Genomic DNA, 15,651 nt, shown 5'->3' on the forward strand with positions numbered 1-15,651 from the left:
CACTAATTGTGCCCTGAAATAATAGGGAGTCAGCTCCCATTCCACCGCTTAGTTTACACATCTCCCAGCACTCACTAATACTCACGGCAGAAAGATGGACTCCTCCAGGGCTGGATAGAGACCCCAGCCTCTTGGCAGGCAGACACATAGCTCTCAATACTCTTGCACAAAACCTGGCTGTCCCCATTGCCCAGGCACAGGTCGTAGATGCAGTTGTTGAGGTACAAGTTGGGGTCTACAGTGCTATGGCAAGCACTGAAGGGGCCGTCAGCTGCGATGAGGATCCCACAGTAGTTGCGCCATTTGAAAATGTCCTCCTTCGCCTCTTCGCAGACTGGGCACTCGCTCCCAGAGCATCCATCCGAGCAGGATCCTTCTGCCCCAGGGACCGACACTTTCCAGGCAGCACCAAATACCGTCGCATCAGAGACCAGGCTGCCATCAGGGAGCTGGAATTCGTCATCCTTCTGGCCATTGTAGTTCCCACACAAGCCACCCATCTGGCCCTGGTAGCTGCCTGGGACAGTGACCGTCACGTGGTAAACCAGGTCATAGCTCACAATGAGGCCAAAGTCCGTCTGGACCAGGACTTTAGTGCCATGTTGATAGGCTCGGAGCAGTCCTCCAGAAAGGGTTGCAGGGAGGGGTTGGAACAAACCATTCACCTGCAGGGAGCAAAGCATTTCCCTGTTGAGTAGGGTTACCTTGCCAAGAAGAGTGGGTTGATGGCCATAAACACACAAAGGAGTAATATTTGGGAGGGGAAAATTATATATACACACACACAAAATTTTCCCATCTCATTGGGTCAATATTGGGAAACTTGGATAAAATATTGTGTGTGTGTATCTGTCTGTCTAAAATCATAGTGACATATTAACCCTCAACTTTATTAATTTTAATAACATGAAATGCATTGTATCTACGATAGCCATGAACACATACATTGTACTATTAGGTATATTTATGGATTTAAAAATGGTGGGGTATCCTTTTATTTATAATGAAATCATCAGTTTACCCAGTGAAAAAAGCTGCAAGTTATTGCACTCCAAAGATATGTAGGCATATCTTCATGCCGGTTAGCAAATATCAAAAGCTAGAATGGAAGCTGCAAGTAGAGTCCACAGCAGAACTGTGGTGAGCAAAATAAATACAGAAATTATAATGGCCGGCATCTGCAGCCTTGGGGACATATTTCTGGGTGGCACAGAGCACTTCAGAGGGCAGGGGATGTGGTGTTTCCAATAAATCCATCCCCCCCACCCAGGCCAGGGAACAATGTTTTCTATTAATTACAGTTTAGTCCAGACCTAGACTGGGGGTGGGGCAGATAGACCACAAACAGAAGAACAGGAAAGTAATCTGTGTTGTCTTGCTATACCAGAGACTTCCTTTACTAACTTCTTGATGTTGCCTCATGCTTGTGTGCTACAACCCTTCCCTCTCAGAATTCTACAGGGAGATCTGCAAAAATGATCCCCCTGTGGAAGTGCTTTGGCTGCTGTAGCCTTGGATGCAGAGCATTACACACACACACACACACACACACACACACTTCCTTTGCTGCATGAGTGCTTCCTTAGACAGAACAACCGCCAGTTTTTCTGCTTAGAAATTGTACTCAGACCTCAATATTAAGTAGACACAGCAGAAACTTGCATGTCTTGAAAGTGAGCCTAGAAATACTTATCCCTAGAATGCAGTTAACATAATTTTACCATTTATTCTAAAACAGAAAGATCTTTGGAAATGCTTTCTTTCTCATTTATTCTACAAAGCATCAATGTGTTCATGCTTGCTCAAAAGATGCAATACAAGGTGTAGCTATAATAGAGCGGATGGGTTCAAAGAACCAGGGGCCCCCAACTCCTGAGGGACCCCCCAGCACCCCTCCCTATTTTCTTCATTATCTCCCTCACTCCGGGGGGCCACTGGAGAGCGGGGTGAACACGGGCCCCCTCTCCCCTAGCTACACCCCTGATTGTAACATAAAAAGATAGATCCTTCCCAAATATGTCTAGTGTTTTAGCACAGCAGAGGAACAGTGCAACCCCTTTCCCCATCCCTACAGATACTCCATTCTATCGGAGTGCCTGAGCACACATCAAGGGCCCAGTTTGCATTATCCATCCTCTTCTAAAAAGCCAGAGAATAATGTGAATTGCACTTCTGCATGATCATACACTCGTGTAGAGAAATGGTTTCACACTGAAGTCTATCCATGTGGCAGTGGGGAGGGGCTCCTGCTTCTCCACTGTGCTACTTGCTGTGCTCTTCCAGTTGAATGTATCCATCAGGACAATGTCTTTATACAACTATTTATATACCACTTTTCCACAAAAGTTCCCAAAGTGGTTAGATTTATATACAAATAAATAGATTGATATCTAAGCTTGAAGAAGCCTCTGCCAGTCTGTGTAGACAATACTGAGCTAGATAGACCAATGGTCTGACTCTGTATATGGCAGCTTCCTATGTTCCTAGATAGATAGATAGATAGATAGATAGATAGATAGATAGAGTGGCTCCCTGTCCCCACACAATCTAAAAAGGAAACACAAGATAGACACCTGCAACAGCCACTGGAGGGATGCTGTGCTGGGGATGGATAGGGCCAGTTGCTCTCCCCCTGCTCAATAAAGAGAATCACCACTTTTAAAAAAGTGCCTCTTTGCTCAGTTAGCAGGGGTGGGGCTTTGTGAACATTTATGAACCAAGGATGGATGAAGAGATAAAGAGTGCTGCTTTCTTGTAGCATAGACTCACCTTCACTTTCCCCTGCTTGTTTTGCAGTAATGTGAGTGTGTTGCCATAGATGTTGACAGAGACCATCTTGGTAACTGAGACCTTCCCATTCCCCCAGGCCTCATTCTCCACAATAACAGTAAAGGGTATCAGATTCTGGTTGCCTGTGCTGGCTGTCGCCAAGATGTACGTGCAAGTGCCCTGGAAATCAAAGGGCCGTCCATCGAATGTCAGGTAGTGAGGGTCACCGGACGCAGAACAGTTGGCGTGGTTGATGGGGTGGCATTTCTGGATGCCCCCTGACAACTTGCACTCCTCATTGGGGCCGCAGGAGAAGGCTCTGCACTGCACAGACCCACCAGCTTGGCAAACACAACGCTCCTGACATGTGGGGTAGAAAATCTCTCCGGCCAAGTAGTAGCGGCCCTGATGGTAGCAGCCACATTGGGACATGGGGACACATTGGTCGCCACTCTGCACAAAGTCCTCGTCGCACACACAGCCTTCCTGGCACCTGTCCGGGCAGGGGACTGGAACATAGACGCTGCCACAGGTCTGGGCACAGTCCCTGGCACACAGCTCGTAGTGGCTGTTTTGAGCACAAGAAAAATCTGCCAAATTGAAACAAGAACATGAAAGAGGGGGGAGACATAAATGGGGGGAAAGAGCCAGCGTGCAGGTGCAACTGACCTCCCAGGCTTTGGGTTTGTTTTTTTCCAGATCTGTGGCCCCAAACTAGCCCTAGGCTTTTGGGGGCCCATCTTGTTCTCTGTCCATTCTTCCCTCCAGCACCTCTGTGGACTCTGCCAGGCCAGGTCTGTTGTGATCATTACCTCACAGGCAGAACCATTAATTAGAATGGCTTTCAGGACATTAAAGATTCAAACAGGCCAACTCACTCTCCCTGCTCCCTCCCTACAAGTTGGTGTTCTGCTGTTATTTTCGAGTTGACACACTCTTGGAGGCCACTGAACATGCTTAGCCTTCATCAGGCTGTTCTGGGTTTTTTTATTTTACTTTTCCTTTCATTTCGAGGCTTTTTTTACTTCTTCATATACAGGAGCCCAAAACCAATGAAATGACTACCTTATTTAAGGGGTTGTCTCATTTTGCTTCCAATCTGATAACACTGAAGACCTTAAGCTCACTATCAGGATGTATGCCAACATATTTATTAGAGATATGCATAAAATGAATTTTTCAATTTGTTTCAAATTTGAATTGAATTCAGAAAATTCATTTTGAATCAGAATCAAATTTGAATGTGGTCTGGAAATTCAATTTGAATCAATTCAGCCTGTTTTGCTGCCTTTTAAAACCAATCGTGGGGCTGAATGGTTTGGAAAAGGTGCCAAATGGCTCTCGAATCAAATTTAAATTTAAATTTCAAAAATTTGATTCAAATTCCCCTTTTACGGGCTGCTTCTATTCAAATCACTCAAATCACCCAGATTTGAGTTGAAATGATTCAAATTTGAATCTATTTGTATGTCCCTGACATTTATAAATGCTTTAACTCACAGTATTTGCTCAGAATATTTGTACTTACTGCAGAAGGTGTCAGATCTCCAGGCGTGGAGGGTCGCCCCAGCTGCCTGGCAGGCTGCCGCATAGCTGGCAATAACCTGGCAGATCACAGCTTGCTGGCCATCAAAAAAGCAGTAATCATACACACAATCTTGGAAGTATATCTCTGGATCAACTTTGCTGTGACAATCTCTGAAAGGGCCATTCTTGTCGAGGATAAGCCCACACCCTGTGCTGAGGCCCCGTTGGTGACTCTCAATGGCCGATAGGTCAGAGCACTCTCCTTTGTCGACCTCTGTGCAGCCTGGTACCTCCCGCACTTTCCAGCTCTGTCCAAAGGCTGTTGGATTTGGAGCCACACTGCCATCTCTCATGGTCATGTCATCCTCTTTCTTGCCATTGAAGTTCCCACAGAGACCACAAAAGGCCCCAGCATAAGTGCTGGGTGCATTCACAGTGATGCGGCTTTGCCAATCAAAGGTGACAGTCAGGAAGAAGTCTGTCTGGACCACTGCCTCTTGCCCCCTCTTATAAATGGAAATTTTGTTGTTTCCGATCTTATATGGCAGGTTGGTCAGCAAGCCATCCACCTAGGGACCATTCAACAAGGGAGAACTGGGAATTAGTACTTCTGTCATGCCTGATGTCCTGATAGAGGTCAACAGCAAAACATTTTTGTGTGTGCAAAATTTCAACTCATTGTTTCTATGTTGTAAGGATAAGGATTTTCTTACAAATATTCACAGTACTCTGCTAGAATACGGATGAAGAATGTGTGCTTGGCAAATAATTCCTTGTAACTCAAATGCTTCAAGTCTCTCTCGTCACATCTAAGTATGGTCTTAAATTTCTCATTCTCTGGATTCAACAAAGCAATGACTCTCTATTCTCTACTGTACTGTAATTTCCCTTTTTTTAAAAATCACTGGCCTCAAAAAGGATTCTGTATAATTGTTATGGTAAAAAAAAATGGTTGTTTGAAAAAGGACATGGAATAAAGCAACTCCATTAACATTTCTACTGGAAACTAGCCATGAGTGTAGAGTTTAGAAGGAACAGTGCTCAAGCATCTCAGTGTTCGAGTAGCTATCACTCAAGTACTGAAAGACTGTATTAAGGTTTAAAACCTCTGAGAGTACATGCAAGTGAATCTGTTAACCTCTTCCTCCTGAGCCTGTTCACCAGCATGGACAGGAGAGATCCTGTCAAAGCTGAAAGAAAGGTAAAGTTGATAAGACCTGTTTGGGGTACCTCTGGCTTGTGGCTTGGAAGAGAACTCCATTATCCTGTCCCGCTAGCAACAAGAAGAGGTGAAAGCCTTTTCAAGGGAGAGAGGCTCTTCTCAGGATTAGTGAGAAGATCCATGAGGGGGTCAGCGGGGAGAGCAGGCTTAGCTCGCTCTCCCCCCCCCCCCCGATGAGCAAGGCGGCAGCCCTGGGCGGCCGGATTGGTCACCCACATGACTGCTGGCTCTGTTACGGAGCCAGAGGGGGCTGGGGTGATCGGGGGCTGCGTGGCCCCCAGAAGCTCCAGCATGCTAGAGAGACCCCCAAGCCAGGAGGCTGCTTTTGAGCCACCTGGTCGGGGGTTTACTCATGAGTTGCTGCGGTGTGGAGCCACGCCATGGCAACATACGAGCAAAAAACCCGGGTTTGCAGAGCACTCGCTCCACAAACCTTGTTTAAGGGCAGGTGTACTTTAGTGGGTGACCCCTTGAAGAACCACTGGGCTTGCAACCGAGCCCAGTGGTTCACACGATGGGAGAAAATTGGGCTAGCCTCCACTAGCCCGATTTTCTCCCATCGTGTGAAAAGCCTCAGAGTTTACTCTTTGTGTAATATCACAGCCAACAGATCTTTCCCCTTCTCCTATGCTTTGGCCACCTACTAGACTTTGGCCACCTTCTCACATAATGCCAAACCAGAGATAAATGAGCCTTTATGACATCCTGTTGCCTTACCCACAGTCTGGTGACACAAGCCCTACAGAGCTTGCTGGGATGTGGTCTTGGCAAACCAGGAGGAGGGATGGGCTCCTCCCTCCAGAAGCTGGAGGTTGCTGGACTGTGGTTGAGTGATCATCTGTGGGACAATTCCAGGTTTCACCAGTCAACCCCAGGTCAACCTGCAGTTTCACGCTACGTCTGAAAGCGGTCATAGCCACCATTTGGTGGGTATCTTTCTAATGATAAATACTGAGTGGATGCAGAAATAAAGGAAAGGACAGATAACTGAATAGAAAAAGAGCCAGTCGTTGCAAAGGGGGGGGGGAAGTCTGATAAACTCACCATGACTTTTCCAGGGTTTGCTCTGTTGATCACAATGACTGTCTCATAAACATTGATCTCTACAACTTGGGTGAAGGACACAGATTGGCTTCCTCGATGATCATTCTGGACAAGAATCAGGAAATCAACTAGGCCATTTCTCTTCTCACACAGTCCAGTGAACTGATATACACAGGTGCCCTGGAAGTCAAACTTTTTGCCATCAAAGGTGATATAGTGGGGGTCCCCTGAGGCGGAGCAGGTGGCATAACTGATGGGGTAGCAGTTTCTGATGCCGTCTTCCACCCAGCATTGCTCACCACTCTTGCAGCTTGTTGCTTCACAGGTCACTTGTCTTGTCTGCGCATTGCAGGTGCATTGTTTTGTGCAGGTGTCGTCTCCCCAGAACTGCTCACCAGGAGGGAAGAGTTTCCCCTCAAATATGCACCCGCAGGCAGACTTGGGGATGCATTTTCCAGCATCCAGCACAAATCCCTCATTGCACTGGCAGGTCTCTACACAAGGCAATGAGGAACAGTTCTTGGGGCCAGCTTGGTCATTGCAGGTGGCAGGACATGGAGATCCACAGGCCTTGTACTGGCTGTTCTCAGGGCAGGGTAGAGCTGTCAAAGAGACCAGAGAGTCAGCGGTGCCAGATTTAAGTTACATGGGGGCTCCTGTGCTAAGCTACATGTTGCCAGTGTAGTGTAGGGGATAGGGTGTTGGAGCTGAACCAGGGATGTCTATGTTCCGTTAGACTAGCCTATCCCACAACAAATTATATTGATAAAATGTACACTTTGTGGAGGTGCTTGAAGGAGGTGGGCAAAACAGATATATGAACCAATTCTCTGCTTCCTTTCCTAGCCCACATTAGGGATGTGCACGGAACTGGCTCCCTTTGAGCCGATGGTGGAGGCTTTAAGGATGGGGGAGGGTGCACTTCCCCCTCCCCCCACACTTCCCCCTTAGGCGCTCTGTGTAGAAATAGGTCAGTGGGGCGGCCCGTTGTTTTCCTTGCCGCCCCCTAGATTTCCTGGCCAGAAGTGATCGGAAGTGCTGTGCGCACACTCACACTACACTTCTGCACCTCTGATGAGTTTGGTGGGTTTTTAAAAAGATTTTTAAGAATTCAGTTTAGTTCTTGGTTCAGTGTGAAATTTCACATATACAGAATTCCAGAAGAAAAATCATATTGAAGGATACGCTACATTTGAACCAATATCTGTGAGGAAGGTAAAATCTGCTTCTCTTCACTTTAAAGCTATCTTTCTCTTCTGCACATGTGGATACTTACAGCAACCAGTGAGTGACCTCCAATCAGAAACAGCAATCCCCTCTTTTTGGCAAGCATCTGCATAGTTCTTCAGGGCCTCGCACAGCACATCCTTGAGGCCATCGTTCAAGCAAAGATCATAGACGCAGTTGTCTAGAATGATCTTAGGGTCAATCACAGAGTGGCACTGGCTGAATGGGCCATCTCCCCCTTTGCTAATCCAGCCGCAGAATGGCTCTGCTTCATACTTGTTGGCTATCTCAGGTGGGCAGCTTTTGCATTCCCCATTACAGTCATCCCAGCAGAACCTATCACCATCCTCCACCTTCCAGCTTCTTCCAAATTCCACAGGACTGGGAGCCAAGTTCCCATCAGGCATGGTGAAGTCATCTTTTGGGTCTTCATTGTAGTTGCCACAAAGGCCACAGATGCTCTCTGAAAAGCTGCTGGAGATCTTCACCACCAGGTAGCTGTTCCAGTCATAGGAGACCCACAGGTAGAAGTCAGTCTCAATAAGGACAGAGTTCCCGCTCTGGTAACCCTTCAGTTTCCCCTTATGCAGGGAAATGGGCAGCTGGGTCCGCTGGTTATTCACCTGGAAGAGAAGTCAGATGCAATCTATAACAGGAATTCTCAATGTTGGGTCCCCAGATGTTTTTGGACTTCAACTCCCATAATCCCCAGTCCCAGTGGCCTTTGATTGGGGATTATGGTTTGGTTTGGTTGGTGATTTGGTTGGTGATTATCCAGAAACATCTGGGGACCCAACATTGAGAATCCCTGATCTATAAGATAAGGAGTGTGTTTTTCTCCTCAAAACCATCACATGCTTTGCTTCAGGAGATGGATTTAGAGGCAAGATGTTTTAAATGGTCTGATTTGTGGGTATGCTGAGCCTTCTCAGACACGGCACCCAGACTCTAGAACTTATTCACCCTGTGGACCACCTGGCCCTTTCCCTGTTGGAATTTTATAAACCAGTAAAGATCACTAGGTGGGCTATGATTTGGCTTAACTTTGTTGTCAAACTAAAGCCCAGCATTCTGGATGGTGCTGATTTATGTTTTATGCTTTTTCCTGTTATGATATTAGAGCCTTTGGAGTTAGGTGGTATAAAAATTAAATAAATAAGTGTTGCTTCCAAGTATTATCATCTAACTGTATAGTGATTTGGAGGGAATTTTGCTGAAAGGCAGCCTATACATTTGAAAAACAAAACCAGTTATTTAAATAATAGCAAGCACAGAATCATCCCCTCTTACCAAAGGAGTAGGAGAGAGGTAGTGTCCTGGATGAAGTTTGATTCCAAAGGAATGATTTGGAAAGCAGATTTCTGCATCTCAGCATGCAAGCAAAGCAAAAGGATATCCAAAAGAATCAGGTTAAAGAGGGGAAATGGAAATTGACGGAAATGGGAGAGGAAAATATTTTGGTCTTTCAGTCTTACCCTCACATGTCCAACCTCATTTCTGGCCACAGAAATGGTAATGTTATAGACTCTGACTGTGACAGAACCAATGTAAGAAACACGAGTATTTCCCCTGTTCTCATTCTTGGCCTCAACACTGAAGGAAGGAAGAGTTGGATCTAGACTGCAAGTCTTGGCAATGGTGTAGGTGCAGGTGCCCATGAAGTCAAAATTCTTCCCATCAAAGGTGTGATAATGAGGGTCTCCTTGAGCCCAGCAGGTGGATTCAGACTCAGGCACACACACTGGTTGACCATCTATCATTTCACACTTCTCTTTCTTTCTGCACTGGATCAAGCTGCATGAGGGTACTGGTTTACCTAGAATGAATTAATTGCAATTTTATTTCAGAAGCAAGAACCATTGGAAACCTGTAGAGGGTGCTGTTGACAGAAATTAGGCCTTGAAATTACGTCTTCTTCACACTCAAGTTTTGAAGTTAAAGCCAGCTGTGGATATATATACAGTGGTGGTGTGTTTATAATTGGAGGACAAATATCTCTGGGCCTCCTCCAGCTTGGTGACAGTTTGCTTTTCAGGCCCACTTCAGCCTTGCCACACCCCTGATTATACTTATGGTAGCAGAGAAATGAATGCAAATTCAAGTTAAAGTAAGTAAATAACCATTCACCTAATTGTCTGAAGGTAGGAAAGCTTTAGAAAGGTTTGTTATTTTTTTCCTCAGGAGGCAAAAATGTCTATTTTAGACATGATATGATGGGAGGCTGTGCTATATGTTTCCTAGAAACTGCTGAACCATCTCCTCAGTACATTGTATAGCAAGCAGGAAATGATCTAGAATGATCTGCAGAAGCTTGCAGTAGGCATGACTTCTAAAACAAGGTAAGTCGCCTAATACAAACCTTTTGTTCCTCTTATCATGGCTTCCTCTCTGGAAATGATTTAGTAAGCTAGTTACAATGGCTACATTTGCACGTAACATGGAACTGCAGTTGAACAGGCTTGCGGTTCCACAGATGTTATGTCTGAATGTGGGGAACTGCAGTTGGCTGCGGTGATGAAACTGAAGGTTCAAGGTTGGAACTCCATTCTGAACCCTTGAGTTGTCATGAGTATGTCCAAATTCAGAACTGCAGGCTGCTTCCCTTGGAACCAGAGTTGGGGGAGGAAGCTCCTCCCTCAACTCCTGTGTGATTGGCTGTGTGGGCTGTCCTTCATGGAAGAAGGAAGCCCGCACAGCCAGCTCCCCCAATTCTCTGCAGTCTTGCTGAGTGCAGAGAGACAGATCTCCCAAATGTCCAAATTCAGATGGGAGAGCAGGGGGGGAAGGGGCGCTGAACCGCGGCTCCATTGGACTCTCTGTTTTGCGTTACATGCTAATGCGGCCAATGTTTCTAGGAAAGCAACTTTTGTGGATTTATTTGCAAGGCTGAATGCATAGCTTCACAAAAACAAAACAAAGCAAAAAGACCATACAAAACACACTTACCCCTGAAAACCTGTGTGCTGATTTTGTCTAAAAACAGATAACACTGGCAAAAGGTGGGCAAATCAGATAAATACCAGTTGCAGAGTATGAAACTTCTGTAGCTATTGGATGATAGTGCTGTGGCTTCAATTGATTGAACTGAGCCCTGCCAGTCCTCAATGGCTAGGTAACTAAAGTAAAAAAATTTAAAGCCCTCTGGATATGTTATGAAGGGAGTGGGTTTCCTGTCACTTGCAAACTTTACATCAATAGTTACTAGTGAAGTTTATATTAGACTATTTGCCACAAAAAGCTTGGATTTTCTGTACAAATGAGGCTACTTACTGCAGGAACAAAGAGCCACCGAGCCATACCCATCATACTGTGAGACTCCAAAGATCAAGAGTCCAAAAGGAGTGCTGGCGTGCTCTAGGGAAAGGGCATGGCCTTCTTTGCCCAGGCTGTGCTCAGCCCAAGAATATTCTGTGCCACGGATCGGCCTCCACTGGATATTTTCAATGGGCTTCTTCTCTAATGTGATCCCACTGGATTCTGTGGTGTTGGCAATGATGATTGCATGATTATAAAATTGGGACATTCCATCAATGTGATACGACACATAATAACTTGTTAAGGCTGGGATATTGATGAGGAAGGGGTCGTAGGCTTCACTTCCTCTTGTGGCACCAGCGAAGAAGAAAAGGACCTGGATTCCAGCACTAGCGGAGATGTAAATTGGCTGAGAGCTTGGCATGTCTAACTTGATAACTTGCCCAGCTATCAGATTATGGGAATCTTGGGCGTTCCCAGATTGGTATTTGATGTAAGTGTTCTGGGAGCTGGTTATATACACAATGTCAAATCTACTTTGGAAGCACAATGGGGGAACAATGAAAGTGGTACCCCAGCTGGAAACTGGCAGGAGCTGTTCAACAACATGGTCACAGCTTGTGAGTTTCCAAGCACAACTGTGCCCACTCAGGACAGCCACAGGTTGGTCTGATTCAACTCTGGTGCCAGATAAATCCACTGAGCTTTGCAACTGGATTGCTTGGAAGGCCTCAAGGTCAGCAACAAGTCTGCTCCCGGCAGGATAAACCCGCCCTTTGAATATCACAGTCCCTTTCAGATGGATGTCAACTCTAGTGGGGAACTGATAGGTGACAACTGCAAATTCCTTGAACGTATTTGACATGTCGCCCACTGGAGTCACCACATAATACACTGTGCCCAGCTGTTGGACAGGGTACACAGCTGTGGCTCCAGTTGTTTGCCATTTGTAGTTGCGGGAGAAGACCGTGATGTTTTTGTCAGCTTGGATCAACACAGCCCCATCAAAAATGTCAGTCCCCACCATCTCGAGGGAGATTGGGACCACAATGGACACTGTCTGTCCTTCATTGACAGAAGTGGTTCTGAACATTTGCTTGCTCACTGACACTGTGACGGTGGTTGCAGAATGATATCCAGTGATAAGCAGCTCAAATTTGGGATTAGCTTGGGTTTCCCAGCTATTCTGCAGGAAGGCTGTGATAAATTCCTTCCCACAGGAACTTGCTGCACTAGGGCCTGAAAGAAAGGAGGAAGCAATAATTAGGAAAGGGGAAGTATAATAATGCTGTTATATAATAAATATGTGGCATGTCAATATACTGAAGTCATTCACACAATCAAAAACTGTGTTCTGCCTGGGTAGCTTTTCCTCCTACCTTGTTTCCACACAGTCACTTCTACTCAGGTTTTCCTCCTATCTTGCTTCCACCCAACCAAAAATTGAGAGCACACACAGCTCCCAAACCCAGGTAGAACACAGTTTTTGATTGTGTGAATGACCTCACTTTCTGAATACTTTTTGCAGTTATAGTTGTCCCATCTCAAAAAGGATTTCTTAGAGCTATAAACAAGATAGGAAACCTTAAATATTCTCCACCCATGTGTTAGAGCAGCCTACAGTACAGCCAGATCTCTGCCAAGTAGCCAGTCATTTAATTCATTTCCCCCAAAGATAATGGCTGACATCTAACTAACAAAACACCAGTTCTATGGGAGAAGCACTGCTAGCACTTCTGAAGAGTTCCATACTCAAGCTGCACCCGTGCTAGTTTGTGTGTGTGTATTTCTACTACCTCCTCTTCCACCAGAAGTCCTCTGTGTCACATGGAAATATGTCCCTGAGGGCTGTGCAACCCTCAGGGACCTATTCTTGGGTCATACCTAGGCCTTCCGGGGGAAGGGGTGGTTGTCAAAATGTATCCCCACCACTGAGCCAGCAGTGTAGCTAAGTTAGTTGAACTTTTCAGAAACACCAGTGCTTCTCCTATGCCCTGGTGCTTTGTTAATCTCCAAGTCAGCCAATGTTGTCTGGGTCCAAGGAGAGAGCAAGTCATTGTTCCAGCAAAATCCCCATTTGCTCCACATGGAGAAGTGCAAGAATAATCTCTCTTCATGGGTGGTCTGCATGGAAGTTAAAGTAACATTGCTACCAGGACCCGAGACAGACTGCAACCTCATTCCTTACTCTCTCCCCAAGAACTGGCACTTGCAAACAAGGCCAACCTGAATGCTGTTTCATAGCAAACTCACCACACAGGAGGGCCAGCCACACCCAGAGCAGCAGCGGTATCCTTTCCATGGCTACAAAAAAGGAGAAGACAGACATTCAGCTAAGCTAAAGAGCCAGATATACTTACATATCGATTATAAGTTGATAATAACATTAAGTCAGTACTCGATACTGATTTTAGACTTTCAAAAATACTGTGCCTTTTTAAAAAAACAGTCTCTCTCCTTGTTTTCAGGAAAACCACCATGTATTTGGGTTCACATTTTTCTCTCCTGCTGTCTGGTGCCAATGCCCCATTTTAGGACTGTCCAATACTGTATCATATTTACCTGAATACAAGATGAGGTTCCCCCCGCACTCCGCCCAGTCATTTCCTGTTAAATATGGAGTGGGGGGTGTCATCTAGAATTTTATTCCTTTTTCTTTTGGGTAAACACAGGTATTACCTGTATTTAATCTCTATCTTTTAAGGCATCATCTTAAATTCAAAGTCACCTTCTATATGGGTAAATACCGTGCGTATTGTGAAAATGTTGGCCACATTTGCACATAACGGGAAACTGGAGTTAAATGGGGCAGAGGTTGGATTTCTACATCTGGATGCATGCAACCTGCGATTGGGTGCTGGGGCTCTTCTTCATGCCAGAAGGAAGCCTGCACAGTCAGTCCCAACCCCCGCAGTCTCACAGACTGTTGTTTGGATCCTGCCCTTTACATTTGAAGGCGGATGGGTCAGCATGGGGGGAGGGGAGAACCATGGGTTCAATGGAGCTGTGGGTCAAATAGACCCTCAGGTCTGTCTTATGGCCATTCAGTTGCTGTAGGCTGTAGTCACACATAAGGCGGCTTAGCCCCAGCTGTTTTGGTTTTTCCCTCCTGGTGATTCCATGTAAGCAAACCCCCCCCCCATGGATGCTTTTTGTTAACACCATAACAACCCCACCCCACTTCCATAAGCATCCGTGCTTAGAAGTGGGGTGGCTTGTGCTGCACACTTTTTTGGTTGCCATTTGGGAAATGACCTAGGAAAAAGCAGGCACCATTTTCATCAGGACACCCCATACTCACTGGGGGAAGTTGGTCAGACAGACTCTCTACACAGCTCTGGATGGTACTGGCCCCACAACTGATCCTATCAAATTTGTGGCAGCTACAGAGACTGAACCACCCATACCCACACTTTTCCATCTCCATTGACTAAGATGAGAGAACATTGAAGCTCTTCTCATGATCTGTGAGAAGAGCTTCTGTCGGGTCTGCGGGGAGAGTGGGCTTAGCCCGCTCTCCCCACAGACGATTGAGCTCGTAGCCTTGGGTAGAGCCAGTGGGGACTGGGAGGATCAGGGGCTGTGCAGCCCCCAGAAATCCCAGGATGCCCTGCATGAGTGCGTGGAGCATCCTGGAGAGACCTCCAAGCCTATTCGTGTGTCACCACGTGCTGCGGAGACACATGAGCAACAAAATGAGGTTAACGGAATGCTTGCTCCGTCAACCTCATTTAAGGGGAGGGTATTTTAGGCGGGCTAGCCGCCTTGGGAACACTGGGCCAGCCCACAAACCCGGTGGTTCCCATGATCAACCGAAAGCAGGCTAAGGGAGCTTAGCCCACTTTCCACTGATTGTGGAAATAACCTCATTGTCTTCCAAAGCTTAAAACTAAGCAATCTATTTAAACACAACAACAAAAGATGCACCCTAATAGAATACATTCAGTTTAGAAATGATTTCTGTCTCCAGAATAAGTTTTAGGGTATGTGTTTTACTGGCCAAAAAATTGGTTGGAAGCAAAAAAACCTCCAGTCTTTTTTAAATGCTGTCAACAAAGACATTTTTATTCAAATTCTCTGAGATCTGGGCAGCTTGTATACCTCTCCATGGAGATCTTTCCTGCCACATCCCATACTGATAGGCCAAATTGTACTGAATTATTATTATTATTATTATTATTATTATTAATTTGATTTCTATACCACCCTTCCAAAAATGGCTCAGGGTGTTTACAAAGAGAAATAACAAACAAATAAGATGGCTCCCTGTCCCCAAAGGGCTCACATTCTAAAAAGAAACATAAAACACACACCAGCAACAGTCACTGGAAGTACTGTGCTGGGGGAGGATAGGGCCAGTTACTTTCCCCCTGCTAAATAAAGAGAATCACCATGGTAAAAGGTGCCTCTTTGCCCAGTCAGCAGGGGTTAATCTAAAAGGAATAGGAATTTCATGCTTTTTTAATGCTAGAACTTTAAAAGTAGCCATACCTTAACTATCAGCCCCTCCCACAACTGCTTACTTTCCATAAGTTTTTTTTCTGTCAGCCAAGGAACATATGGCATGCAGGTTACCTGCCTTTCCCCATGTCAACAAAGAAAGGAAA

At 45.7% G+C, this 15,651-nt stretch overlaps 1 protein-coding gene across 1 annotated transcript in view; it reads right to left on the reverse strand.

Annotated features, from left to right (window-relative positions):
• The window catches only part of LOC128332816 (IgGFc-binding protein-like), a 78,604-nt gene extending 64,925 nt beyond the window's left edge, over window positions 1-13,679 (reverse strand). The window contains exons 1-9 of the mRNA XM_053267577.1: window positions 13,607-13,679; window positions 13,298-13,348; window positions 11,060-12,283; window positions 9,265-9,605; window positions 7,839-8,412; window positions 6,563-7,164; window positions 4,298-4,865; window positions 2,770-3,359; window positions 86-665 (exon numbers count right to left, since the gene is read on the reverse strand). Of these exons, the coding sequence (XP_053123552.1) occupies window positions 86-665; window positions 2,770-3,359; window positions 4,298-4,865; window positions 6,563-7,164; window positions 7,839-8,412; window positions 9,265-9,605; window positions 11,060-12,283; window positions 13,298-13,348; window positions 13,607-13,679 (4,603 nt within the window). The remainder of the gene's footprint in view (window positions 1-85; window positions 666-2,769; window positions 3,360-4,297; window positions 4,866-6,562; window positions 7,165-7,838; window positions 8,413-9,264; window positions 9,606-11,059; window positions 12,284-13,297; window positions 13,349-13,606) is intronic.
• Window positions 13,680-15,651: the final 1,972 nt, after the last annotated feature.

The sequence above is a fragment of the Hemicordylus capensis genome, chromosome 7 (genome assembly GCF_027244095.1).
Source record: "Hemicordylus capensis ecotype Gifberg chromosome 7, rHemCap1.1.pri, whole genome shotgun sequence".
Lineage (NCBI taxonomy): Eukaryota > Metazoa > Chordata > Lepidosauria > Squamata > Cordylidae > Hemicordylus > Hemicordylus capensis.